At 40.8% G+C, this 26,763-nt stretch overlaps 1 protein-coding gene across 1 annotated transcript in view; it reads left to right on the top strand.

The window, feature by feature from the left end:
- Nucleotides 1-26,763, top strand: part of WNK2 (WNK lysine deficient protein kinase 2) — a 166,328-nt gene that overhangs the window by 82,569 nt on the left and 56,996 nt on the right. The window contains exons 9-15 of the mRNA XM_054977488.1: nucleotides 6,887-7,039; nucleotides 7,909-8,100; nucleotides 16,113-16,664; nucleotides 19,535-19,828; nucleotides 23,357-23,406; nucleotides 24,989-25,154; nucleotides 25,232-25,348. Coding sequence (XP_054833463.1) covers nucleotides 6,887-7,039; nucleotides 7,909-8,100; nucleotides 16,113-16,664; nucleotides 19,535-19,828; nucleotides 23,357-23,406; nucleotides 24,989-25,154; nucleotides 25,232-25,348 — 1,524 coding nt within the window. The remainder of the gene's footprint in view (nucleotides 1-6,886; nucleotides 7,040-7,908; nucleotides 8,101-16,112; nucleotides 16,665-19,534; nucleotides 19,829-23,356; nucleotides 23,407-24,988; nucleotides 25,155-25,231; nucleotides 25,349-26,763) is intronic.

Raw genomic sequence — 26,763 nt, 5'->3', positions numbered from 1 at the left:
AATCCAGCAGAAAAGTCATATTTGCCCTATTTCTCCCCTTATTGCTGCTTTTCCATTAGCAATATTGTTAGAGCTTTGGTTGAGTTTAACAATTCAGCATTGCAGCTGTGTGCTCAAAGCCAGTTGTATTCCTTATTTAACTACTTAGAATAAAATCAGTAAAATTAATATGTATTTTGCTTATTTTTTCCCTCCCAACAATAATTTTACAGAATTGTTTAATTTTTTCTTAATCATCTTCCTTCAATGGATACATTATGAGTTGGCTTACTAAGATTGTATTGCCATATTTAAATGAATCGCCTGCATAGAAAAGTACCACTAAGATTTATAACTACTATTGAGTAGTAAAACAGCTTTAAAATATTTGTTTCTGCTTTGCCTCTTTTTAAAATCCAGTATGTCTCAATTTTCAAAGAGCACAAGATTTCTGATTTTCTGCAAAATGCTATTTTTAATCAACTAAACTGATTTAATATTACATTTATCTAGTTTTAATGTTTTTAAAGAAATATTTCACCTAGAACCTAGGGAAAAAGAGTTGTAATTTGTTGGTATACTTATTTTTCATTTTTTTATTGGATGAAATGTATGGATAATTTTGGTGGTCTTATTTCTTTCTTTTGAAAAATTGGAGCTAGTATGGGTAATTTGGAACTTGGTTGTTCCTGTAAGAAAAAAAGCTATAATTTGATGGTATATTCATATGTCATATGTTTCATTGATGATAAAATATGTAATAATACAATTTATTTATTACTAAGAGTGCAGTTCTAAGGCCCCATCTGGCACCTGAAGTGGCACATCAGTATAAATGTAGCACCACTTATCTGCTTCCTAAGGACTTTTGCAGGAGAGCTGGGCCAGCCAACTGAGCCTGGCAAGGCACAGCCAGGAGTGAATGTGCCATTGTTGCCCAGGCAATGCTGCCAGGATCAACCGATTGCAGGGCAGCAGCAGTTGACGTGCTGTGAGTGGCAGGGGAAAGCATAGCTAGTCCTGGGCCATGTTTTCCATCCCCAGCTGCCACGCCCCCACCCTGCAGGGAGAGACCCCCATGATCAGGCTTGCCGCACCCCAACAGAGGTGCCTGCCCTGAGAGGATCCCCTCCTTGGGGGGTGGGATACTGATGGTGCTGACAGGGTGCTCGCCCACCCGCTCATCCAACCCCATTCCCAACAAGGAGCAGGCTAGTGGCAGAAACAGCATTCACTTGCAAACTCCACCACCACTGCTGCTGCTGCCCCAAGGAAGATGCACACCCTCCCTGAAAAGTGAGCCCAGAAAGGCAACATGACCCAGCGAGGGCCACACTCACAGCCTGCAGCACTTGGGATCAGCCCCTAGGCCCTGAAGAGACAGGTGGTGGGGGGGGGAGGTTCTTCAATGAGTGACAGGAATGCCCATTGGAAACCACGTGAGAGGCCAGAAGGCTCATTGAAGGTGATGGGAGTGACAAACGCCCATGGACTTGCGGCAGTGCCATTTGAACACATCACTGCATCACAAAAATGCGAGGAGAATGCGGGTTGGACCTGGCAGCAATTCCCCCTTCCCCCACAACTGCCTGGCTTATCAGACACCAACAGCTTTGTCTGTCAGAGAATGAGAGTGGTGCCCCCCCACTCTGCCAGACATACATGGGCCACACAACAATTCCCACCACACTGCCTGAAGTTACATTGAGGGAAGGAAGGAGGCAGGGAAGCTGGATGGGGCACCAAGGCACCACTAGACACTTGCTCCTTCTGGCAGCAGAGCCCACCCCATCCATCCCTGAGCCAGGAATCATTCGCTGGGATGTTGAAAAGACATCCCTATGGGGAGTTGGGAGAGCTACTGTCATCTACAGGCAAGCAAACAGACAGGCAGTTTGTTGTTTTTCAACACATATTTTATTAAACTGTAAAAGATGAAGAGGTTGTCTGGACATGTATCTTGCCAATGTCCTTTGGCTGGAAAAGGAGCAAAGGTAGTTTGTGCAACAGTTAGAGCCACAAAATCTATTCCTTGTCCTGCCCTCATATGGGTGAGGTTGAGATGCAGGCTGCCTTGGGGAACTGCTCCCTGGGCTGGACTTGAATGGTACTCGATGAGGATCGCTGGAGGCTGGAACAGCCATGCTCCTTGGTCTCCCTGATGAGTTATGTCTGCAAGGGAGACACATGTGTGGCAAAGGACCCAGTCCAGTCCAAGGCCAAGCCCAATCTGCAATGTTCTGGGAGTGTGTCCATGGTTGACAGCGGAGGCGGCAGCAGTTCCAGTGTCACAGGTGATGCATGACCCTCTAGTGAAATGTGTTCTGCATGGGGATGGTCTGATCCTGTGAGTGAGAAAGTCAAGGGGCTGAACACCCTCCATCAGCAGGGAGTTATAATCACTCAGTCAACCCAACCTGTGGCTGCACTTCCTCCTCTGCTGGGAGGGGCCCCAGCTGAGGGAGTCTGAACCCCCAGATGGCTGTCACCCCCCCCCCCCAAAAAAAAACAGTTGTGTCAAGAGCTATTTTCTGGGCAACTGCCTCCATGGCAGGCATGTGCTGCCACTGTTCCCCCACTGGCAAGCCTCACCTGCAGAGGCTGGCATTCGAGAGAGTTCAGGTGAGGGGAGCAGCTGGCACAAATCAGTGAGATGGGATAGCTGCTGCCCCAGCTCCTTCTTACCTGTCAGTGCTCCCTCATCCCTCCACTCCAGAGTCAGATAACCTGCAAGGGGACTTGGGTGGTTGTTGTCAGTCATTCTGAACTTTGATCTTCTTCCATTGAGTGAGTGCAATGTACTCCCTATTTTCTGCTAAGTCCACCCAGTGCACTCGTGGCCCACAACTGTGAGCACCCACTCTCCCATCGTGTGCTCTAAGTGCCCACGGCAGAGGGCTGCCAGGCAGAGCCTCCGACCAAGTCCCTACTTACTTGAGTTCATGGGCAGCGCAGCTCGAGGTTATGTAGGGTGCATGGGGAGCTGATTGGGTGCGTGGGGGGAGGCTCAGCCACCATGGGTGGGCGCATGCATATTTGTCCCATGGTAGTTGCCATCTTATGCTTCATTGGGCTGTGTGGACAGGGCTGGGCACCAGGAGAGGGGCCCAAGTTTTCTCGTTCAATCGGCACCTATGGGCTACGCTGCCTTTTTCATGCTGTAACTTTTCACTGCTGCAAGGGGCATTCCCAGGCCTGGGAGAGCTTTGGGAGCTGACTAACTTGGAGCTCACCTCTCTGCCCCCTCTGGCACCAGCACAGGTACTTGCGCCACACTTACACCTCCATCCAGCTATCATGTGTGGCCGCTGACAGCGGCCCAGCAGTGGTAATATGCCTCCCACCCACTTGCGGGGTGGGGTTATGCCTGTGTAAGTGTAAGTTATGACAGCGTAAGCCTTAGTCCTCTCCCTGAGCACTTTCCACCCACCCCTCTAAGGACTGTGCTGCCCATATATATATTTAAATGTTTTAAGTAGGTACCTCTCATTTTAAAAATTAAAAACAATTAATAAAACAATACTCAGATTTGAACATTTATACACCCTTCAGTTGGTCTGTCAGCTGCCACGTTTCTCCTCATTGCCTTTTTAGACAAAATCTTATTTATCATTTTTCACTTCACAATATCACAGTTAGCAGCTGCTGATACTGAGAGTGAGTGTGTGGTGTCTATGGAGGCACAGATCACAGCGGTTGTTCGATCCTCATTTTTCTATCTAAGACAGGCTCAACAACTTGTCCCTTACTTATTGACCCATGACAGTGATCCAGGCAACGGTCATCTCTAAATTATACTACTGTAACTCGCTCTATGCAGGGCTTCCCTTGGGCTTGATCCAGACACTGCAGCTGGTTCAGAATGCAGCTGCATGGGTGGTTGCCAGAGCTCCAATCATGGCACATATAACACCCATCCTCCGTCAGCTGCACTGGTTACCAGTTGAGTACCAGGTCCGGTTCAAGGTTCTGGTGCTGACCTATAACACCCTATGTGGACTGGGCCCAGCATACCTTCGGGACTGCCTCTCCCCATATGTTCCCCGGAGGTCGCTTCGATCAGCCAATAAGCACTTGCTGATGGTCCCTGGCCCAAGGGAGGTCCGCCTGGCCTCTACCAGAGCCAGGGCCTTTTCGGTCCTGGCTCCAACCTGGTGGAACTCTCTGTCTGAGGAAAATAGGGCCCGACAGGATTTGTCATCTTTCTGCCGGGCCTGCAAGACGGAGATGTTCTGCCAGGCATTTGGTGGGGGCTAGGCTGTCCTCTCGCCAGCTGTACCACTGAAGACCATCCACCATCCATGCAGGAGCTCGTAAGTGTGACACAGGGCATGATGCAAGAGCCAAGCCCTGTGTCTAAAATGCTATATTTTAATATTTATATCCGCCAATTTTAATTGTATATGGAATAATGTTTTAATGTTAAAAAGAGTCCAGTAGCACCTTTAAGACTAACCAATTTTATTGTAGCATAAGCTTTCGAGAATCAAGTTCTCTTCGTCAGATGCATGGTACAGAAACTGGTTAAATATAGAAGAGGAGGGGAGGAGAGAGAAGATGCAGTTAGGGGGGGAGAGAGGGAGGGTGCAATCAAAACATTCCTTTGCTTTTTTTGTTTTTAATCTTTATGTAAAAATTGTATGTTGTCTAGAGATGGGCATGATCTGCATTATGATCGAAAAAAACCCACGATAATGGCAATCGCGCAATCGTGACCCGGCGGATCGTGATCGTCCACAGCCAACAATCCAGCGGTTGGGAGAGGCCTGGATCGGGGCGATCGGGCTCGGATCGGGGATCCAGACACTCAGGCGCCAGCAATCTATTCCCCTGGCAACAGAGCCAGGGGAATGCCTGAGCTCTGTTTGCCCTCCTTCTGTCGCCCTGGAAACCCGAATGGAAGCCCAGCTTTCCTTGATCAGCAGGGCTTCCTTCCAACCACAGAGCAGCAAAGCAGTCACAAGTTGGGAGAAGACACCCAGGGGAGGAAGGGGGAAGGGGGTGTTCTGTAGGCATGGGCACTCCAATCTCATCCCTGCAAACCCTGATAGGCAGCTCTAACGGCCAAACACAGACCTCCTGTGTTGCTGAATGGGACCCATGCCATGGGCTCCCAGGCTGGGTTTCACTTTCTGAGAGCAGTGGAGTGGGACAGAGCTCTTGCTTGCTACTTGCTAGCCTTTGGAGAGAGAGAGAGAGAGACTGAGAGAGTCAGCCACCGCCACAACCCACCTTCCCACATAGCTGGGAATACCAGCGTGCCCCGCTGTGGCATCCACGATCCACAGTTCGGGAACGAGAGATGATCAGTGTGGATTGTTAATTTGGGATCGTCACCGGCGCCGATCCACGATCAGATGGATCGTTAATTTTTTTTGGATCGTGCCCATCTCTAATGTTGTCACACTGCCCTGAGCCTGTCTGACGGGCAGGGTGGTCTAGAAGTGTAATAAAATAAATTAATACATCTGAAAAGGGGAGCTCTGACTCTGGAAAGCTTGCACCCTGAAAATCTTGCTGGTCTCTAAGGTGCCTCTGGTTTCAAATCCCAGTGTGTGTGTGTATGGGCGGCGGGGGGGGGGATGCTTCAGTTTTGTCTTCCTGTACTCTTCAGTTCCTGAGCTTCTTGTCTCACTAACATAATGTGATTCTTCCTGGGTATTCCTACATCCATAAGCTGAGTTGTAAGAGAAAAATAAGGTTTAGTGAATTGTTGTCCTGCCTTCTTCCAAAGAGCTTAGGGCGTGGTTCTCCTTCATTTTATCTTCACAACAGTACTGTAAAGACTGACTCAAGGTCATGCAGTAAGATTAATGGAAAGGGGGATTTATACCCTCATCTCCGCAGTCTTAGTCTAGCACTAGCACTACTATACCATACTGTTTCTTATATTTATACTATGCATTTCAGGCTTGATTTTACTGCTAGTGATTTTTTTCTAATGTTTTGTGTGTTTATGATATAAATTATTGTTTTAATGCACCATTGATGTTAACTGCATAGGAGGACCTAGGACCGTTTAAAAATCAATAAAATAAGATCCCCTTCTTTTATACTCATAAAATCATTGCCCTGTTTGATTCTAATAATCTAAATGGCAGGATTACATGCTGCAGTGAAGATAGTGGTCTTCACAATGCCTATGAACTGAGTGGTTGGGCATTTGCTGCTGAATGAATGCTTTAAAAAAGCCATGCAGAGGATAGTTTCCATCTGTGGGCTGCCAAATTCCTTTGGATATTCAATTATGAATCAAAGTACAAAGTTTCTCAAGAAAACAATTGCCCTGTTTGCTGATGGTGGCTCTAGAGCACATGTGTACTAGAAATGTATTGTTGTTTCCTGAGAATGCCTTTGTGGCGTATTCTGTATGTCTACAGGACTGCAGCTCAAGCCTTGAACTCTCCAGCTTTTTCTCTCAGAGCCAAGCAACAAGTGACGCCTTACACAGGTTGGACACTTGTCAGCTTACCTCACGTTTTGATGAGAAATGTAGGCATCCTGGTTTTACAGCTTGGCTCTCCATTACAGCTGCAAGACCAGGATGCCTACATTTTCCATCAAAACTTGAGGGAAGCTGACAAGTGTCCAACCTGTGTCAGGTGTCACTTGTAGCTTGGCTCACAGTCCTCACATTCATGACCCTGTGCTTGTTTTCCTGGGATAGTCTATACTTCCCACATGCTAGGATGGCAAAACAAATGTGTTTGTTGTTGTTACTTACCATAGTGAAAGATCCACTCCATTAATCCAAACTGCTCTCATTAATCAACCAGCCTCACTTTTTGCACAGATATATTATTGCTTTTGGAGGAACAATCCTCTGAACAGAACTTGTTGTTCCTTAGAGCTGAGAAGGTTTATAGGACACAGTTTTTGTAAAGGAATTTTTTTTTCTTTCCTTCAGCCTGGACTTCAAGTGGTTCAGGCTCCACCTGCTGTTGTATCTCAGCGACCACAACATTATCAAGAACCAGCAATCCCATTCCCTGTTGTCCATTCCACCCCAGTTGCACCTGCACAGATGAGACAACCTCAGCCTGTGTTAGCAAGCCAGCAGGTGAGAACTTCTTTTGCCTTTAGGGGGAAGAAACTTGTATTTCAAGTTTGTTTATGCATTATAACAAATGATCTGGGGGTAGAGGTAGGGAACCTCCAGTTTATCCTCACAACAACCCTATGAGGTAGGTTAGGCTGAGAGAGTACGACTGGCCCACGGTCACCCAGCAAGCTTCCATGGTAAAGCAGGGAATCATACCTGGGTCACCTAGATCCTAGTCTGTCACTCTAGCCACTAAACTACCCTGGATCTCAGAGGAGACTGTCTCCCATCAGAGACAGTCTAGAGGAGATTGTCTTTCATCAGGTTTCTAAATGGTCTGATTGTGGATCTCTGTCCCTTTTTCCATGCTTGCATCCTGCCCAGCTTTATTGCTGCTGAAGCAAGGGCCAGATCTCCTCTATTCTAAGATGAATGCAAATGGTGAAAATAACAATTAGTGGAAAGCAAAGTGACCATTTGCAGCTACAAAGAACCCTATTGCCATCCCTATCACTCTTCCTTTCTCTCTCCCCCTCTGTGCTCTAACCTAGCCCATATGGGTGGTAGAAAAAACGAATTAGTTGACAAAAGTGATGCTGTTTGTGCTCTGTGCTCAGAACTACAACTTTCTTACACACATAGCCAATTCCATCACAGTGACACAGACAATATATTTTCAAAAAGGGAAGGTAGGGTTGTAGACCTTACATCATTGTTTGAATGTGTTGCCATGCTCTTGGTCAAACTGGTTTTATGAGTTTTCCAGTACTTCAAAAAAACACTTTTTATTAGGTACCTTGATGGCCTATATTGGCCTAATTATTAGATTGTGCTGATAAGTCAGGAGCTCTTAGGGAACTTAAGTGCATTTCTTTTTGCTTTATCAGCAACCCATCCCACCTACAGCTCCACTACAGCAGGTTCTAACCAACCAGCCCATTTGTGCAGTGCAACAGCCAGCACCTCATCTGTTGCCCCAGTATCAAACTCCAACTTCTCAGGTGGCAACTGCCAGCACATCACTTACTCCTCTGCAGATTCCCCCTGTGCAGCCACTTCAACAAATCCAACCTGGTCAGGTAAGTTAACCTGAGAATTCAAAGAATCTTGTTCATTTTGTTGTAAAATATTTCATATTGGTAACACTTCATTACTAACAGATGATACAATAGCCTTCGTATTTTTTGGTATTTTTTGTAAAATTTTAATTTGCTAAGACTCCAGAAAGGTATAATAGTAATAAGCACACTTATTTTGTTAAAGGATATAACATTAAAGCTTGAGTGATTATACAAATATTGACATGGTCCTGGTGAACGGGTATTTATTTTATAAAGCATGCACGTTGATGCAAAAACAAAACAATATTGTGGCACCTTAAATATTTATTATAGCATAAACTGTTGTAGATTAGAATGTACTTTGTCAGATGCTAGAAGTATGACCTCAGATGGCACATTATATCACACATACTTGCACACACACACACACACACACAGGTTCTGCATATATATGACATCTCAGGTCATATGTGCATCTAGTCCCCAGTGCTTATAACTCAATAAATCTAAGGTGCCACATAGCTCATTTTTGTTTTTCTGCAACAGACTAACATTACTACATAATTGGAGATTGATGGAAGTTCATACTCTTTTATAAAGATTATAACATTTAAAGAGAACAATAACTAAGGGGGGAAGGGTTAGGCTTTTATGAATATATTTTTTTTAAATGAACTGTTTTATTGCAACTAAAGATTCAAAGGGTTAAATTCTTTCTGCTAGTCTTACTGGCAGTATGTATGCCTAGATAAATACTTTCCCATTAATATAGCACTTAATTCATTGATTCAGACATTTTTACAAAACCCAAAACAAAACATGACTATCTGGGAATTTTGTCAAACATAAGCGATAATACTCTCACAAAAACCTCAAAGACTTAATGTGATTCTACACACAAACATGCATCATGGTAGTGAAATTATGCCTAATTGTGCCACTTTACCCCCATGTGCATTCATCATAATCCATGAATACATATTGTATGCACATATGTTCTGTATGCATGATTGAATATCCTACCTTTTGCAGGGTTCCAGATCATATAGATATTCAGATCATATAGCATATTCTGTACATGCAAATGTTCTTTTAGAGGTTATGATGAATGTGTGTAAGGGGTGAAGACAGGGAAAGCATGTGGGAATAGGTTCATTTCTTCTACCTTCCTGGGCAAACATAACATATACTTTGGCTGCGAATAGTACAGTTTTAGTTAGCTTTGCAGGCAGTTTTTTTTAACCACTAGGTGGCTACAGTTTGGTGGCATTGCATTTTTTAATGTGATAGCCAACTTAAACGAAAAGAAAGAAGAGTCACCAAGACATTTGGTTTTTGAATGTGCATTTCTGGAAGAAAATGAAAAAAAGGAATTAAGGTTCAGAACAGGGGAAAGAGATCTAGTCATAGAAAATAGCAAAATAATACATAGAACCTAAATCTAAAGAAAGGTAGGCAAAGTAATCCAAACAAAGGAAAATAATGTTCAGGCCTCTTAGAAGAAAATATATGTCTGGAAGTTCAGCATTACCTTTTAACTTGCATGAATTGTATTATTGCGTGCTAAGTTAATCATGGTGGGATGGATGGATTGCAGTTAATTTGCATGATGGGTAATTTTCAGAATGCCGCCCCACCCCCTGAGCTCTTATTTATTTTCATCACTTGTATCCTCTCTGTCTCTTCTTCTAGTTCTTTCATTGTTTTTTCCATGCTGCAGTAAAAGTATGGGCTTTGATGTTAAGGTGCCGTGGCTTTACTGGATCAGCAGTCTCTCCTCCAGCAATCAATGAATTTTCTGTATGCGGGGGAGGAGAAGGAAATTTTTGCCAAATCCTCCCTTCTGCTGACCTGAAGGAGCACAGTTGGGCGTAGGAATGTATGCAGAAGGGAAAGGGGACCAGTATGCTGGAGAGAAAGGGGGCCAGTAGGGACATTTCTTTCCTCACTATATTCTTCTTCCTGGCTTGTAGGAGAGTTCTTATCAGAGCTATGTTATAGGTGGACAATACCTTTTAAAATGTTTTTTTCAAACTCTGTAAAAATAGAAATATTGAATGGATTGTCTCAAAATAGACGATGTCTATTCAACAAGCTGGAAAAAGGTGTCTGGACATGAATAGATGGTTGTGCTGTTTGTTTCCCACATTAAATCTATATTTTTGCAATCAATTCATAGGTAATACTGCTCTACATTACAACCAAAGGAACTTGCCTCATTCAGTGTTAAAGTGGGAACTATGGCTGTGAAAAATTTCTGCTAATGGAGAGGGAAATTTTCTACCAATTCTCTCCTCCCACAGCAGACGTCTACATCCCTTTTTGCTTCTGAAGAGCACCTGGGGGGGGGTACTTTGAGTTGCAGCAGTAGGCAGGTGAGCAACAAACAGGCTGTGAGGGAGAGAAAGAACAACTCTTTATAAAGCTACATATTGCACTTTCCCTGTTGGCTGGAGACTAGAGAATTAGGTATTTCCAGTCTGAAAATATACATAGAAAATGTGGTGGTGGAAAGTGCCATCAAGTTGCAGGCAACTTATGGTGACCCAGTAGGGTTTTCAAGGCATGAGACTAACAGAAGTGGTTTGTCATTGCTTGCTTCTGCATAACAACCATGAACATCTTAATGGTCTCCCATCCAAGTACTAAACAGGGCTATCCATACTTAGATATATTTGGGAATCTGAATCGATACCTGAGATTCTTGAATATACTGATATTCTGGTACTGAATATTCCTGAAAATATTCAGGAATAACTGGTGCTGGCATTTGAAAGGCCACACCAAAAAAGGAGGGGGATGGGATGTAACTGTCACAGGTGAATGGCCTCGCATGGTAGGGGGACTGTCTGTCTAATCACAACAGTGTTCTCATAGCCCATAGAAATGATGGCCTAGCTGCAGGCTGCTTAAGTGTAAGATGCTTTGGTGTGTTTGGCTGCTCTGGTCTGTCTGTGCCTTACTTCTGCTGTGTGCTGCAAGGTTGGTTCTTCTGGGATTCTTTGGTTTGGCATTGGTTCTGCTGAGCTTTTGTTGGTTGTTTTTCCATTGGGAGACTTTTTGATCAGTGGTTGCTCTTGTGTGTTTGGGTAAGGCTTCTATGCCCTGGAGAAAGCATTGGAGAGTAGCTGGGGGGCACTTTGTTCATGAACCCATAGAATTGGACTCCTTGACTCAATCTACTTGAAACTTGGGGAGGGGGAGTCTTTAGTGGACAGGCAGCCCTTATTCTGCTGCAATTTTGGTGTCATTTGCTGCATATCATCATAATATCTTTGTAGTATGTTTCTGAACAGCTTTACCAATTGTTACGTTCATTAGGTGATTCATAGGATGTGTCATAGAATCATAGAGTTGGATGAGGCCATACAGACCATCTAGTCCAACACCCTGCCCAGTGCAGGATCAGCCTAAAGCATCTCTGACAAGTATTCATCCAGCCTCTTCTTGAAAACTGCCAGTGAGGGGGAGCTCACCACCTCCCTAGGCAGCTGATTCCACTTTTCAACTACTCTGTGTCATAAACTTGAACTGCTACTTGTCAATCCTGCTTTCAGATGAGAACAAATGTTGGGATCCCATATATTGCAGCTGCAGCTTTGTTCAACCCCCTCTTTTCCAGCATTGTGCCATACCTTGGAGTAGGGGTATCTCCAGAATTGCATTAACTGAGGCTCTAGGAGCTACTTTTGGACGGGCATCCCCCAATGCACTCATGAAAGCAGTTTATGTGCTCAGGATAAATGTACCAATGTGCCTGTACTAATGTGTTGATAGAAGAACAATTAAAATTAAGATATCAGTGGGACTGATAATGGCAGCACCTCCATTCTTGTCAACTTTGAAAGAAGAAAAATCCTCCCCAGAAATAGAGGAATGTAGTACAGAAGCAAATGGGTCAGATAAATCTTTTAGAGGTCTCTTTAAATTCTGATTCTCCATGTCTTGACTTACAGTAGTATATATAAACACAATACATTTACTTGCTCCTAGGGTTGCTATATGCCCACTATAGGCAGGTGATGTCCCACTCCCTGTGGCTATTGTCTGCCTGCACTCCTGTGGCCAGCAGGAGAATTTTTTAAAAAATTGATGTAGGGTGATATGAAGTCACTTGCTGGAAAAACCTGGAAGTGATGTTAGTCCCATATAGGTATCACCAGAAACCTTATGGTTTTACAATATTTTCTGGCAATTTGTAGGGAGATGTTACTTCTGTACTTTTCCTGAAAATTATCTCATGCTATTACTGACAGTGCCCTACCATGTCCCTGCCTCCTGGACTCACACTGGTTGCCTGGCAACTCTACTTGCTCCTTAAATCCATATTGGATCATATCAAAGTACATTCTCCTCTTCCTTAGTAATTCTGATGTCCTCAAATGCTGTGTGACTGGCTGTCTCAGAGTTTATGTTCACTGATGGCTCTTACTCTGAAAGAGTTCTGTTACTTAGCTGCAGTGATTGGCTGTTGGAGCAGGAGACTGTAAAGAGAAGGAGATGGAACGGGAGAGAAGGATGGAATGTGAAATAGTAGAGGCCTAGTTCTGTCAGTGCTTTTACAAGCCAAAAGCTTGCTGTAGCATTCAATGTGCAAGTGAATACAGGATAAGAGATCTGTTTCTTGCCTGCTATTAGTCACCACATTTACAACTCAAGCAACGATCTGTATGTTCCTGTTAATCTCCTGTAGCATTTGCTGTTGTTCCAGGATGTAGCATAACTATGGGGACTATAGTGCAACATTTCATTAAACAAAGTTTGTTTTATTGCATTATAGTGCCACGTTTATTATTATTTAGTAAGTTATTATGTAATACCTAAATACATTCAGTAAGTGAGGCTAACAAGTTTCAAAGCTTAAAAATGCCTGGTGTTGAATATTCATATGCATGTCAGTTTGTTATGATGGAACTAATATCTTCAGTGGAAACTTTGGTAGAAACATATGCAGTAGAAGTTTATTCATTCTATAATATGGAAATAAATTCATTATGAGGATTTTCTGAAAGTTTTTTTAATGTTGAACACTGTCACACAAATCTATATTCATGTAAAAAGAGTATGATAAAATGCATGTGTTGAGGTGGTTTCTGTAAATGTTTTGTACGTAGCATCTCCATTGCCATGTACTGAAGTTATTAATGAAGCTTGTTACATTATGTAAATGTTTCTCAAACTTTTATGAAATCATGTCCTACCTCCTAAAGTTATTTAGATCTCACATCTTAAAACCTACTTGGATATGCTTGTAGGGTTTTCCGATCCCTGCATTGCTTGGATCGACACAGGCTTTCTGACTGCCCATCTCTCTAGATACCCCTCACTTTCCCACAGCACATCAGCTCCAACAAGCGTGGCCAAATTCTACACTAGTGGCCAAAATTGTGAAAACCTTTTGGAAAAAGTGTATTTTTGAGGTTTGATGGCTCATAAAACCACTTTTTTTGGAGTAATACCATAAAATTATATATCAATGGAAAGATAATTTCATCAAGAATGTAATGCAATAACTTTTATGAAGGAAATTTTTTTAGAACAGTAGTTATAAAGAAGAAAATTGAAACACATAGAAAAAATGAGTTATACAACAATTCTCACCATGTCAGTTAATACTTAGTTGAGTAACCTTTTGCTTTAATTACGCCTTCCCATGCCTTCCCATGGAGTGAACCGAGTTTTTTAGTTCTGCAGCTGTGAAACCACGATTGAGTTATTGCTTCTATTAATTGCGGTTTATTGCTGGGTTGCTTCTCACTAACCAGTTTCTTTAGTCGGCTCCATAGATTTTCGATGGGGTTAAGGTCTGGGCTATTCCCAGGCCATTCCAACAGTGGAATATGATTATCTTGAAACCACTTTTTGCACACAGCAGCAACATGACATGGAGCTGGATCTTGTTGAAATATAAATGCTTCATTATCTTGGAAAAGATCACGTGTGGAAGGCTTCAGTTTGGGCTCAAGTATTTCATTTATGTATTTTGGGGCATTTATCTTGCCATTTATCACGCAAATTCTGCCCACACCTTTTGATGTCATACAACCCCATATCATAACATTAACTGGGTGTTTCATGGTAGGTGTAATGCAATCAGGATGCAAATCTTCTCTGATTCTTCTTCTCACATATTTTATGCCATCACTACCACACAGGGAGATTTGGGTCTCATCACACCAAATAACACTGTCCCATTGTTCTGCTGTCCAGTTAACATGGGTTTTAGCCCAGTTTAATCTTTTCAACCTTTCTTTGAGAGATAACAATGGTTTTTTTTTGTGGAATTCTAGCATTTAGACCAAATTCCTCCAGTCTACACCGAACAGTCCTTGCACTCAACTTCACATTGAATTGCACCATTTCGTTCTGTATGATTTTCTTTCTGTATGATTGCACCATTTCGTTCTGTATGATTTTCTTCTGTCACCTAGGTTCAGTCTCTCGATTCTTCTATCATCCCTTGCTTGTGTGCACCTTTTCCTGCCTTTACCAGTCTGGTTTTGTAGTGACTGAGTTGCTTTATACTGCTTCAAAAATTTAGAAATGGCCACCTGTGGTTAAGTTTCCACCAATTTTTCTTCTAATTTCATCATAACTGTAGCCTTGTTCACTTAATAGTACTATTTTACATCGCTTTCCGGGTGACCAGTCAACTCTTTGTGCCATTTCTTTAATTTTATTACGTTTTACGAGCTCACTAAATGAAAGAACACAAAACAAACCAACCAACTTGATAGCAATCAGATAACACACTGACAAATGACCTCCTCTCAGTTCCAATACATGACATCAATAGCTGAATCCTACTGTGACCTGATTGGCTTATTGCCAAAACAAGATGACACCTGATTGGCTCTCTAAAGACTCATGCTCATTGGCTATATTCAAATGAAGGAAAGCTACTTCATATCAACCTAAGCAAGTTGTGCTTCATTTTCCTGATTATTTGGCTATAATATTTGATAGAATACAGATAATTGAACCAACTTTGTTGCATTACATTCTTGATTAAATTATCTTTCCATTGATATATAATTTTATGGTATTACTCCAAAAAAAAGTGGTGTTATGAGCCATCAAACCTCAAAAATGCACTTTTTCCAAAAGGCTTCCACAATTTTGGCCACTGGTGTAGATGGAATTCTCTGGAATTGCAACTAGTCTCCAGACTACAGAGATCAGTTCCTCTGGACGAAATGGCAGCTTTGGAGGGTGTACTGTATGGCATCACATATCCCTGCCTTCCCCAAACACTGTCTCAAATCTTCAGGAATTTCCCAACCTGGAATGGCAACCCTTGTTCAAAGTAACTGGGCCTTCATTGCAACCATCTACTGTTCTTTCAACAGCTCTGTAATCCACTTGAATATCAGTGAGAAAGGCAGGCTGTAAATGAAGCGGTTAAATAAATAATAGTTTATAAGCCTGTTACCGGTATGACATGCAAACTTGCCCCTATCTCAAGTTTGAGAAACATGGCATTTAGTCAGCTTGTGGCAAACTGCATGTAAGCAAAACTTGCAAATTTGAATATGGGCTCAATGATCTTGCATGTAGAAGTAATTCTGTCTGTGCTTTAATGAATAGTTGCATGGGCATCATTTTTGCATACACGGAACTGCACTGAAGTGAGTGGGGTAGCTTGCTCACACCAGGAGCTTCATGTGCACAGTGAAAAGCGTACAGAATGCTTAGCCTGGGGCATGAGCTGCAATCTGTTTCTTATAGAAGAGTAAAATGTGTATCTAAAATGTCTTAAGTTCATGTACCTAGCATGAATGATTATTAATATATTATTGCATGATTAGTAACTTTCCTTTACAATGATTTTCAAGTTCTCATATTTACAAAAAGTGAAGTTGGTTTGAAGTAATCTTCTTCTAAAACAAGATTGCTTGCATTTATTCAGACTCATAAGAATGGATGGAAGTCAAAACTCATCGTTTCTGCCATGCTAACAGGAGAAATGAAATTAACTTGCTACCATCCGTTAACACTTGCAACTCATGTAATATTATATTTTTTTTCAGATTCCTCAGTTTCCTGTCATTCCTGCAGTTACTCCTCTGGCAGGACTTGACACCCATCCTCCAAACCTGTCTGATATACCTGCTGCAAATGTGCCCTCTATACCTGCTCCTTCACAGTATTTTCCTCCAGCTGTGATTTTACCGAGCCTACCCATGAACCCTGCTCTGCCACTGGCATCCAATTCTTCTGCCCTGCCCATGCAAGCAATCAGTCTTCCTCATACAACTGTGGCTTCCTTAGTCTTGCCCTGCCAAACAATTGTGCCAAATATGCCATCTGCTCCAATACCATTACTGGCTGCGGCTCCCCCAGGAGTGTCAGCTTTACCAACACATCATGCAGTAGCCCAGCTATCCCAACAGCAAATATACCAGGCTACTCTCCAGCAGATAATTCAGAATGAAGTTCTTTCTTCTCCCCATCACACTCAGAACATGCAAGCAGTTTCACAACAGCAGCAGCAGCAGCTGCCTCCACTTCCTCAGTCACTTCAACCAAGCATAATTCATCCTTCACAACAGACTATGTCTGCATCTGGGGCTGGTAACCAGGTAATCTGTTTGACATTGGATTTTTTTGGTTCTAGATTCCAAACAGTGGTTCTATAATACAAACGTGCTTGAAATTTTTTTGTACCTTATTTTTAATGCCCCATGGAATTTAAGACTAGAAAAATTAAATCTGGAAAATGAACATGTTCCTAAAATACAAAGTAAAACATTATAAATTTAATTACAAAAGAAGAAGGTGACATAGTACAATGGCTTCTTATGTGATATTTATACAGAGTTTAGTGTCAAATTGAAGAGTTGTAATTAAACAAGTGTAGTTATTCATGTATACACACACATTTTAATGTAGAGTTTAAAGACCTGAGCAGTCTTCAACAAAGAAGAAATTCTTACTACAAATAATTTCAAAATTATCATGAGGGTTTTTTATATAATAGTAATAAGAAAGTTTTGAATTGTCATAGCTACAGATTTGGGAAGAGGGTTTGAACTTGAAGCCCAAAATATGATATTCAGACCATTTAGTAAATAAAAAGGAATAGGGATTCATTCATGAAGCAGCAATTTAATACAATATAAAATTATCATGTGAGCAGAAATAAAGCATATGAACACTACTCAAGAACGGCTTTGTTAAAAATGAGGATTTTTATAAGAAGCCATGGCATTTTATCACATTGTTCACTTTCTTAAAAATTCATCATGACATTCCATTTCAACCTATTTTTCTATACCTTTACTGTTTCTTTACTGTATCTAAATTTCTGTCATCATCCATATATTTGGTACAAAGATATTGTTTGTGAAGAATTTGTCCTTGTCTGAATCCCAGCCTACCCTCTATTGAACCAATGATATTATTCTCATTGGTTTCCATGTAATTGATCCAGTCCCTTTAGCACTCTAAGTATGTCAGATATGAAACAGTGAAATATCCTTGTTTGCTCAGATTCATGGTTTATTCTTGAAAAGATCTGTGGTGCAGTCTTAAGAACACTGTCCTGGGAGTGAGCCTCACTGATTAAAATTAGATGGACTTCTGAGTAGACCTGCCTAGGATTGTCCTCTATGAGGAACTTTAACTGGAAGATTTTTAAAAGCATGTTATATTGTCCTTTTATGAATTGATAGGGAAGTTGAAAAAATAAGACCTCCTAATGTGCCTCTCACCAAGATATTTGATCGCTCCAAAATAAAAATTAATTGTTTGCTGTACTATTATATTTTTAAATGGATTTTAGACCCACATCTTCTTAATCTTTCAACAATGGGCAAAAATGTGAAGCAACCATTGTATCAGACTGCTTTGCAAGCACAGTCCTTGAAAGGCTGTAGTTTTTTTTTAATGATAGCATTGTATCCTGATAGAATTTTTGAAGTGTTGAAAACATTACTTAAAATGGCTTAAAATTATATAAAAATATCCTGATTCTATTTTGTGCAACTTTTGGAAAATATAGCCTTTTTTCTATTTTATCATGCCTGATTTTTTTCTAGGTGCAGCACAAACACTCACACAACACATATAAATAAATGATCAACAGTACTAAAAGTGACTTTCTGTCTTCCATACTTTCTTTTGTTGCTGCTTCCTATTACTGTCTGCCTTCTGCATCCCATCCCTGCTTCACCTTCCTCTTCAGGTAAAGCTTGAATCAATTATTTTTTAAAATGTGCACACTTCTAGATTCTCAACAAAAAGAGAAAAAATGCATAATGATATGTCCAGGTTTTTGTGTTGTGGATGGAATTCTTTTCATAAAGCTGTAGGTAGTTCGATGTTGAACATTATTTTTAAAAAGGTTTGTTAGTAGATCTCCCTTTTAACATGAATGCATTGAGCTGTTTGTTTCTGTGCGTTCACACACAACCTTCTTGGAGAAATTACTCCAATAATTGAGGGAAGGGGAATGTGAGTGCAAATTGATTGAAATGTAGGTATCAACAGAACCTAAATTTTAGAATGTCAAGCAGTCTTTTGATTTGAAGCCATATTACAGACCACCAACTATTCTCCAATATGAAATCTGTGAAATAGAGATAGCATTGGGTTCTTATGCTCTTCAAAAGAAGGTAACTTCAAATATATCTAAATCAATGCAGATGAATAGGGCATGAACAATGTGTGAAGTTGTGAAACTTTTATTGTCGATCGTGACACAAAAATCCCCATATCCAGCATTTACACACTGTGAATTAATCTAATTCCTTCTTGGTCCCAATTCACAGAAACAATAATTGATGTGTAGGCTTGAAATGTAACTAACTTTATTGCATTTCTACAACCAAACTATTCCAGGGTAAGCAGTCTTTTTCATCTTGCCAAGTGGTAAGGAAATTGTTTATCACACATAAAGTTTGGAAGTGTGGGCTGTAATCTATTTGCAGAACACATGAAACTCCTTTATACTGAATAAGTCCACTGATTTAGCAAGTTCAGTATTGTCTAGTATGACTGCCAGAGGCTCTGCAGGGTCTCAGAGGTCTTTCATGTCACCTTCTACTTGATCCTTTTCACTAGGTATGATGGGAATTGTAACTTAGACCTTCTGTATGCCAAGCACATGCTCTAACATTGAGCCACACACTCTCCAATGAGATACAGTTTTTTTTTACCATGTAGATCTGGTTATTTGTACAGTACACTACAGCACTGTTTGCCATGCTGAGTTGTTGCACATGAATAACTTACAACACATAGTTGCATTTCAAGCCCCTGATACAAATATTAGTTTTGTGAATTGGGCCTTCATTCTCTTTTAAAAACAAAAAGCACTGAAATATTGTTTCCTTAGAGTGTATTGCGAGAGCTTTCATTAACAGGAGTGTTTTTATTTTGTCATCACCATAATCATGTAACTGATATCTTAGAAGAATTATTTTAATAACAGGAGTCTGTGTTACAACAGATTATTGGACACCCTCAGTATGCCGTGGATTCTGGAGCCCAGGTGCCTACATTGCCACTGCAGCCTTCTGCAATTATGTCACCACCTTTGCAAATACAGCCTGAATCATTGCCTTCCTGCATTGGTCCAGAAGGTTTTGCACAAAGTATCCTTGCTACAGCTGATGCAGCAATGCCTATAGATCATAGTCTGCCTCTCCAGTCTACTGGTTATCTGCAATCTCAGCTAGATAATAATCAGCCATTGGGCCATGGTCCAGCTCTATGCCCAATTATCCCAGAATCTTCTCAAGAGGTAGAATAATTTTTCTTAATAACTAATCATTATTTATATTAAACTGAAAGAAAATTCAATGATATGGTGCTATTTCCTTAATCCTCTAACAGTGTTTCCTAAAAGTAGGTCAATTCTGTGAATGATCTATAATTATTGTATCTTACAAACATTTAATGCAAATAGTTCTGAGTCATCCAGAATCTCAGTTTCTCATGTTTATTCTTAACACAGGCTTCTAAGTGTCTGCCTTTCAAAAATCAAACTTGTTAAATTGTTTGTTTTAGTTTTTCCCTTTAATAATATAATAATAATACCCAGGCATCTGTATTTTAAACATTGAGCTTTTGTAGGGCTTGACTAATGCCTGGCTGGCCTCATGGGGATTGCTTACTGACCATGTCAGCACATGATCTGCTCAGCTAGGCTTCAGAAAATATGCCTAAAAATTTTCTGAAAAGAAAGGTCTGCCCCAAAAGATAGTTTAAGCACTTAGCACAGTGTCAGCCTGACCTACAGATCAGCACAATTAGTACAAAGCTGAAAATGCATGCTGTATATAGTCTTACTATACTGTATATATTCTTTCATATGCTGGGGAGTATAGAGTTTCACATATGTAACTTGCCTTGGCTGTGTTGTATTTGTTTCATGCTGTATGGTTTTTCCACATATGTACAACTAAGTTACCTGTAAAAATTAGTTTCTGTGCAGCAATTATGCTCTCTGGATTTGGGCATAGTTATACAAGCAGGGAAAATAATGAGACAATGAATGTAAGATTATCTTTTTGGTCCTTTATTCTGTGAATATAATGTATTTCCAATGCAGTTAATGTTCACTAGGAAACTTTGTTTTGTAAACAATTAAAATTGAGCTGTGAAAATTTAAACAAAAACTGTTTTCCCATTTCAGTTCTTTCCTTTCCATATTTATGGATGCGCACCCCAAAATTCTTTTTCAGGTGATCCAGATCTGGGTTTCAGGGATACCAAAAAAAATTGGTATCCTTGAAATCCGAGTCAGATTCTTTAATCCAGCTAGAGAACCCCAAATTTATCTGGCCATTATTCCTTATAGGGAAAACTATTGGGGGATGGGGGGAGGGTCAATTTTCAAGCAAACTTCACTAAATTGTCAGGGAACCTACTCCTTCCTGTCTACTAAAGACACCACAAGTTTCTGGAAAATTGGGCCCCAGGGTCCAATTCAGTGGGCCTCTGAAAAAGCTGCCCCCAGCCACTTTCCATTGTTTCCTAAGGGGGAAACATTGCCAAGGTTTTCCAGGCAAAGGGAATCCTTAAGCAAAGACAAGCACTGACCAAAAGCCAGTCCCAAATGCAAGTTCCAGTGCCATGCATGCTGAATCAATAAAACCCAACAGAACCAAAGTGAAGGAGGAGAACCAGTGTCCAACAAGAAAATCCCAATGTCAAATGAGAGAGTTCAGCAGAGAGCCCAGCAGAGCTCAGTTTCCTGGATTCAATCCAGGATTCTCCATCTTGATCTGGCATAGTCAGATTATGCTGGAATGGCATAAATCTGGCTATTTAGCAGATTACGAATTCTAGATCACATACTCCTATCCGTATTATAAGTACCAGCACTAGATTACGGGGTGGTTGGAGGTTGGTCATTAAAGTTGTAATTGCAAGGTATCTGAGTACCTTAGAAAGTCTGTTATGTACTGATAGAAGAAAGGAGATACTTTCCTCTATCATAGTTCTAGTCCAGACTATAGTATAGTCCAGGTATCTCCACATTCAAATCAATGACTCCATACTGAATTTAATATGGGTAATCATTTCAGAGATCTTTAAAGACTACCACAGCTTGATATATGAGCCAATGTGGTATGGCTGATAGAAGATGATACTAAAATGAAGAAAATCTAGTCCCTGTTCAGTCATGAAATTAAAGCTGACCTTAGGCAGGTCATTCTCAGCCAAACCTAATTTTCAGCAATGTTATGAGGAAAACCTGAAGGACAGGACAGCTATATATACCAACCTGAGCTCACAGGAAGTAGGGCATGATAAACATGTAATAGATAGCTTGTGTGTGCTTATATATAAATAGAAACTTTTTTCAACAAAAGGAATAAGAAATATTAGGACCTTAGTTAACACCAAATTAGAAATATTCCAACATTTTTCTCAATATTTTCGCTGGGATGTTTCCAATCAAAGATGTTGACACAGGCATATTGTAACTGGCATGTTATAATATTAGTGGGCTTTGGATATATTAATCACCAGTGGAATTGTGTAATGGGTATAGATTTTCAGATCATGAATGGAAAAGTATAACAAATAACATTCTCTAACTTACTGATGATATAGGATTGCTGCAGAAAACCTGAGTAAGCTTTATACATTTGGTTGCTGGATTTGTGCTACTAATGTTGCATGTTTGGTGAATGTATCTGATCATCATTGAAACTTATTGGGGATTTGCTAAACAAGATTATTCTATAAAATGTCTGTTGATATTTATACGAGTTATCAGTGTGAGAGAGTGTATTTCTGACTTATTTTCTAGTAGAAGCTAAAATCATATATGCTGTGCATTGAAAAGATAGAATAATTGTAGATTTGAAAGATTACTTGTTGAAAGTGTGGCAGGTTTCCAGAATGTGTGTGTGTGTGTGTGTGTGTGTGTGTGTGTGTGTGTGTGTGTGTGTGTGTGTGTGTGTGTGTGTGTTTAGTGGGCTTTGGAAGTGGAAGAAAATGTGTTTTAACAGGATTTACATAACATTTCTAAAAATTTATAATGCATTGGAACAGGAAATTTGGGCATATTCTGTTGTTCCTTTTAGTCATTTTTAAAACTATCTTTCTGTTCACAACGAAATTCTACATATTACACCAGCCTAAATCCATTGATTGTGCTATTAATTTGGGACCTGATGAGTGCCTACTTTTGTATGAATGTATGTACTTTTGTATGAATGTATGTACTTTACAATGTTCATTACATTTGTGGAGAATTAACTATTGAAAAGTAGTATCGTACATAAGTTACCAAACTGTGTCATCTATCTGATGTTATCAAGCTGAAGGGTAGGCTTTCCCCACACCATTTACAATATTTCTTTGAGATAATGTAAAAGCTTGCAAATAAATTCTAACAATAAATTCAAAAACAAGATATTATTGAAAGTGTGGCTAAAATGTCAAAACAGTTAAATAAAAAGATTTGATGGGGGGAGTCAGTGTTTGATACAGACTTTCAAATAATAACTGTACAAGATTCAAGAAACCACCTAAACTATGATAGAATTAATATGTTATAAAAACTTACCCTTCTAAATAGTGTCCAAATTAGAAACATCTGGATGAGTTTGCCAAAGTTAAATATTCTTATATTCTGTTTATTTCATTGGAGGAGTTAAACAGCTGCTTAAAACTTATTTAGTATAATAAATAGGAATTATTAGTGCCTTTTTCTCAGTTGTGGCCATGGCATGTACAAAGTGACCCATTTATTTTGTAAGTAGATGTTAATCCTGCAATGCATGTCTATAACCATTTCTTTTTTATATTTTAGGAGCATACAGTACCGGAGAAGCAGCAAACACTATCCCAGAGCTGTGAAAGGTATCCTTGCTTTTGTGTTTTATAGTAGCATACCAGCCTAAACCTTAGAGAACATTTTCCACAACTTTACAAACATTTAAAAGTGGTTTCAAAGATATGCTTAATGGTCTCCACAGCACATGAATCTGGGACAGACAATGCTTTCAGGATCAGGAAGTGCAGGCTATGTAGCCGCATGGTTGATTTCATAACATGGGACCACTATCATATAAATATGGGTTCACAATAAGTTCTGAATAAATTAAATGAAATACTAGGTTTAGACAAATTGATTAAAGAAAGTCAGTCCAGCAATGGCGATACTTAAAAATGGAACTTCCAGTGGGGTTTTTGATCTCACCCATCATGACACATTCTAATGCAGTTGTATGTCAGGATGCAGATTGTGAATCAGGACTAGAGATGGAAACAAACAGAAAAAAAACAAACAAACATGATGTTAGTTGTTCGTTGCCATCCACGAACAGGAACTCACGAACAACCACAAACATGGCCCTGTTCACGAACATGTTCGCGGTTGGCTGTTCATGGGGGCCAGCAGGCTCTCCTCCAGCCATCATCCAAGTTTGGTCAAGATCCCTACTACACCACTCCCAGAAACCTGACCTGAGCAGGCACCAGGAAAGGTACCAATAATAAATAATAGCTTGGCCCCAGAGCCTGGCAGCAGCCCTGGAACTTGAAGAGGTAGATCCCTATCCACCACACACAAAGAAAATTCAAGCTCCAATGCACTCTCTTTATCAAAATGCCAACAGCAACTCTCTCTCCACTGTCTGCAAAGGCAGAGCTGGGATCCCCCCTCCCCCCTAGTCTTTGCTCCCTTGTAACAAATTTGGAGCGCCACACTTGAAAGGAAGATCTGCCTGTCAAGCAAAATTGGGCTTAGATTGGGGTTTCCAGGGCAACAGCAGGAGTTCAGACAGAGTTCAGACAATCCCTGCCTAAGTTGCCAAGGAAATTGATTGCAGGTGCCAGATTGTCTGGCTTGACGAACAGCAAGACGAACAGCAACAAACGAGGCTTGCAACGACTACCTGTTCGTTTAGAATGGGGCCTCACGAACAGCTTGTTCTCAAACAGCAGATTGGGCTGTTCATGGCTTTATTTGTTTGCATTGCTGTTCGTGCCCATCTCTAATCAGGACCCCAAAATGGGTTGTATCTCTCACACAGGTAGGTTGCAAGGCCAGGAAAGACAGATTGAACCAGGAGTGAAGACTGTGGGAGGTTTGTTAGCACATTTAGGGTTGCCTCTACATAATGGGTAAATTTGCCAAAAATGCAACCAATTGTTCAGTAGCACTATATTTATCCATACTAAATATAAGAAATAAAATACAAACATGTTCAGTGTTAAATGATGTAAATTTCCTATATTTTATGTTGGGCAGGGAAGAAGTAGCATAGAATAACTTTGTAAGCAGTCCTAAAACTTACAGTAAGTTTAGTAGTGGGTCCTGCTTCAAAGTTTGAGAATCACTGCACTAATTTGTCAATGTTTTTAAAAATAGGGCTGCACTATGTTAGTACTATTTGTCCTGTCTGGATTCATACGTCTTTTTTCATTCCATGCTGCAAAGCTATGTGAGTGCTGATGTTGCTTCTGGTAAAGAGATGAGTGACAGCTTTGAAGGAACAAGTGGAAGTGGCAAGCAAGATGTCAAACTTTCAAAGAAGCATAAGAAATCAACACGTACTCGTTCACGGCAGGAAAAGAGCAACAAGCCAAAACTTACAATTTTAAATGTAAGGGGGTTGTTTTTTATCCTGGATTGATTTATCCCTTTGATAATATGAAAAATAATTATTGATTCTTTTTGTAGGTATGCAATACGGGAGATAAGATGGTAGAATGTCAGCTTGAAACACACAATCACAAAATGGTCACCTTTAAGTTTGATTTAGATGGTGATGCTCCAGAAGAGATTGCTACTTACATGGTAAGATGTTACATGGCTCTGGACTTTTAAAACATCATTGAGAGTTTGCTTTCATAAACGGAATTGACACAACTGTCATCTTCATATAAATACATGAGGAAATGCATTTTCTGCTCATCTGGAAGGGTGCATTGAGGTGCAGATTAATTTTTGTTTGATATTCTTTTTCCTGAATATTCCAAGTCTGTGCACAAGATACTAATGCTAGAGAGGGTGTTTACTCACCTGCCTATGAACAAACTACTCCTGTGGCTTGCCTGTAGGATGAGAAGAACAACACTGATTTTCTACAACCCAATAGTCATGTGTTGCAGCTGTGCATCAATTCCAGAAGGTCACTGAATGGTTAATAGCTCCTATTTCTTTGACCTCCTAAAGGTTTTATTCAATATGATGTCATCCATTGTGGTCAAAGGATCAAGCAAAAGTAGGGCAAGCTAAAAGTTCCTAATTACTGATCCTTGCTTGTATATTCTAAAAAGGTTATTTTGCAGTGGAGCATTCATTTTCAGCTTCATCAGGAGACCTGTGTTGTATGAAGTTGTGAACAATTTCAGTAGTCATCATGAGTAGGGGTGTGCAATTCGGTATTCTGATTAGGTTAAAGTTACTGAATCAGGGCCATTTTGGTTTTTTTCAGTATTACCAAAACTTTTTCTGAATACCAAAAAATTTCGGTAATACTGAATCAGAGATTGCTGAATCGATTCGGCCATTGTTTTCAATGAGAAAACCTTCTCCCAGCTTTCCGGGGGTCTGGGGGGGGAGCATTTTCTGTCCGAATCACACCACACTTGGCAGAGACCTTCTCCTAACTCTCCTCTAACTACTCCCCAAGTTTCAGAAAGATTGGACTTTGGGGGGCCATGTTATGCCCCCCCAAACAAGGTGCCCCATCCTCCTACACTCTCCATGGTTCTCTAAGGGGAAAAACAAGTCATCTTTCTAGGTGGCTTGGGGTGGCATTTTGCAAGCAAAATGCACCCAACTTTCAGGGGACCTGCTCTCACCTGTCCTCCCATCCTCCACCAAGTTTCAGGCAGATTCCACTTTGGGGGGGGTCATTTTATGGCCTCCCAAAGAAGGTGCCCCTATCCACCTCCACTCCACTATTCCCTATGGGGGAAATAAGAGAGGCTTGTCTGGCTAGGGGTGGCATTTTGCATGCAAAATGCCCCCAACCTTCAGAGGCCCATCTCCTACCTGTCCTCCCACCCTCCACCAAGACTCAACCAGATCCCACTTTGGGGGGTCATTTTATGCCCCCCCCAATGTGGTTCTCCTGCCATGCCACTTTGTCTTTATACTGTGGGGAAGACTTCCACACCACAGAAACACATGGGATTGGGGCTGCCAATGGCCACAGCCACAGTCCACCTGCACCCAAACTGCCAAATACCACACACACACACCCT

This window comes from Eublepharis macularius, chromosome 4, assembly GCF_028583425.1.
Source record: "Eublepharis macularius isolate TG4126 chromosome 4, MPM_Emac_v1.0, whole genome shotgun sequence".
NCBI lineage: Eukaryota > Metazoa > Chordata > Lepidosauria > Squamata > Eublepharidae > Eublepharis > Eublepharis macularius.
Note: the sequence above shows the minus strand (reverse complement) of the source record. Positions and strands in the feature narration are given on the sequence as shown.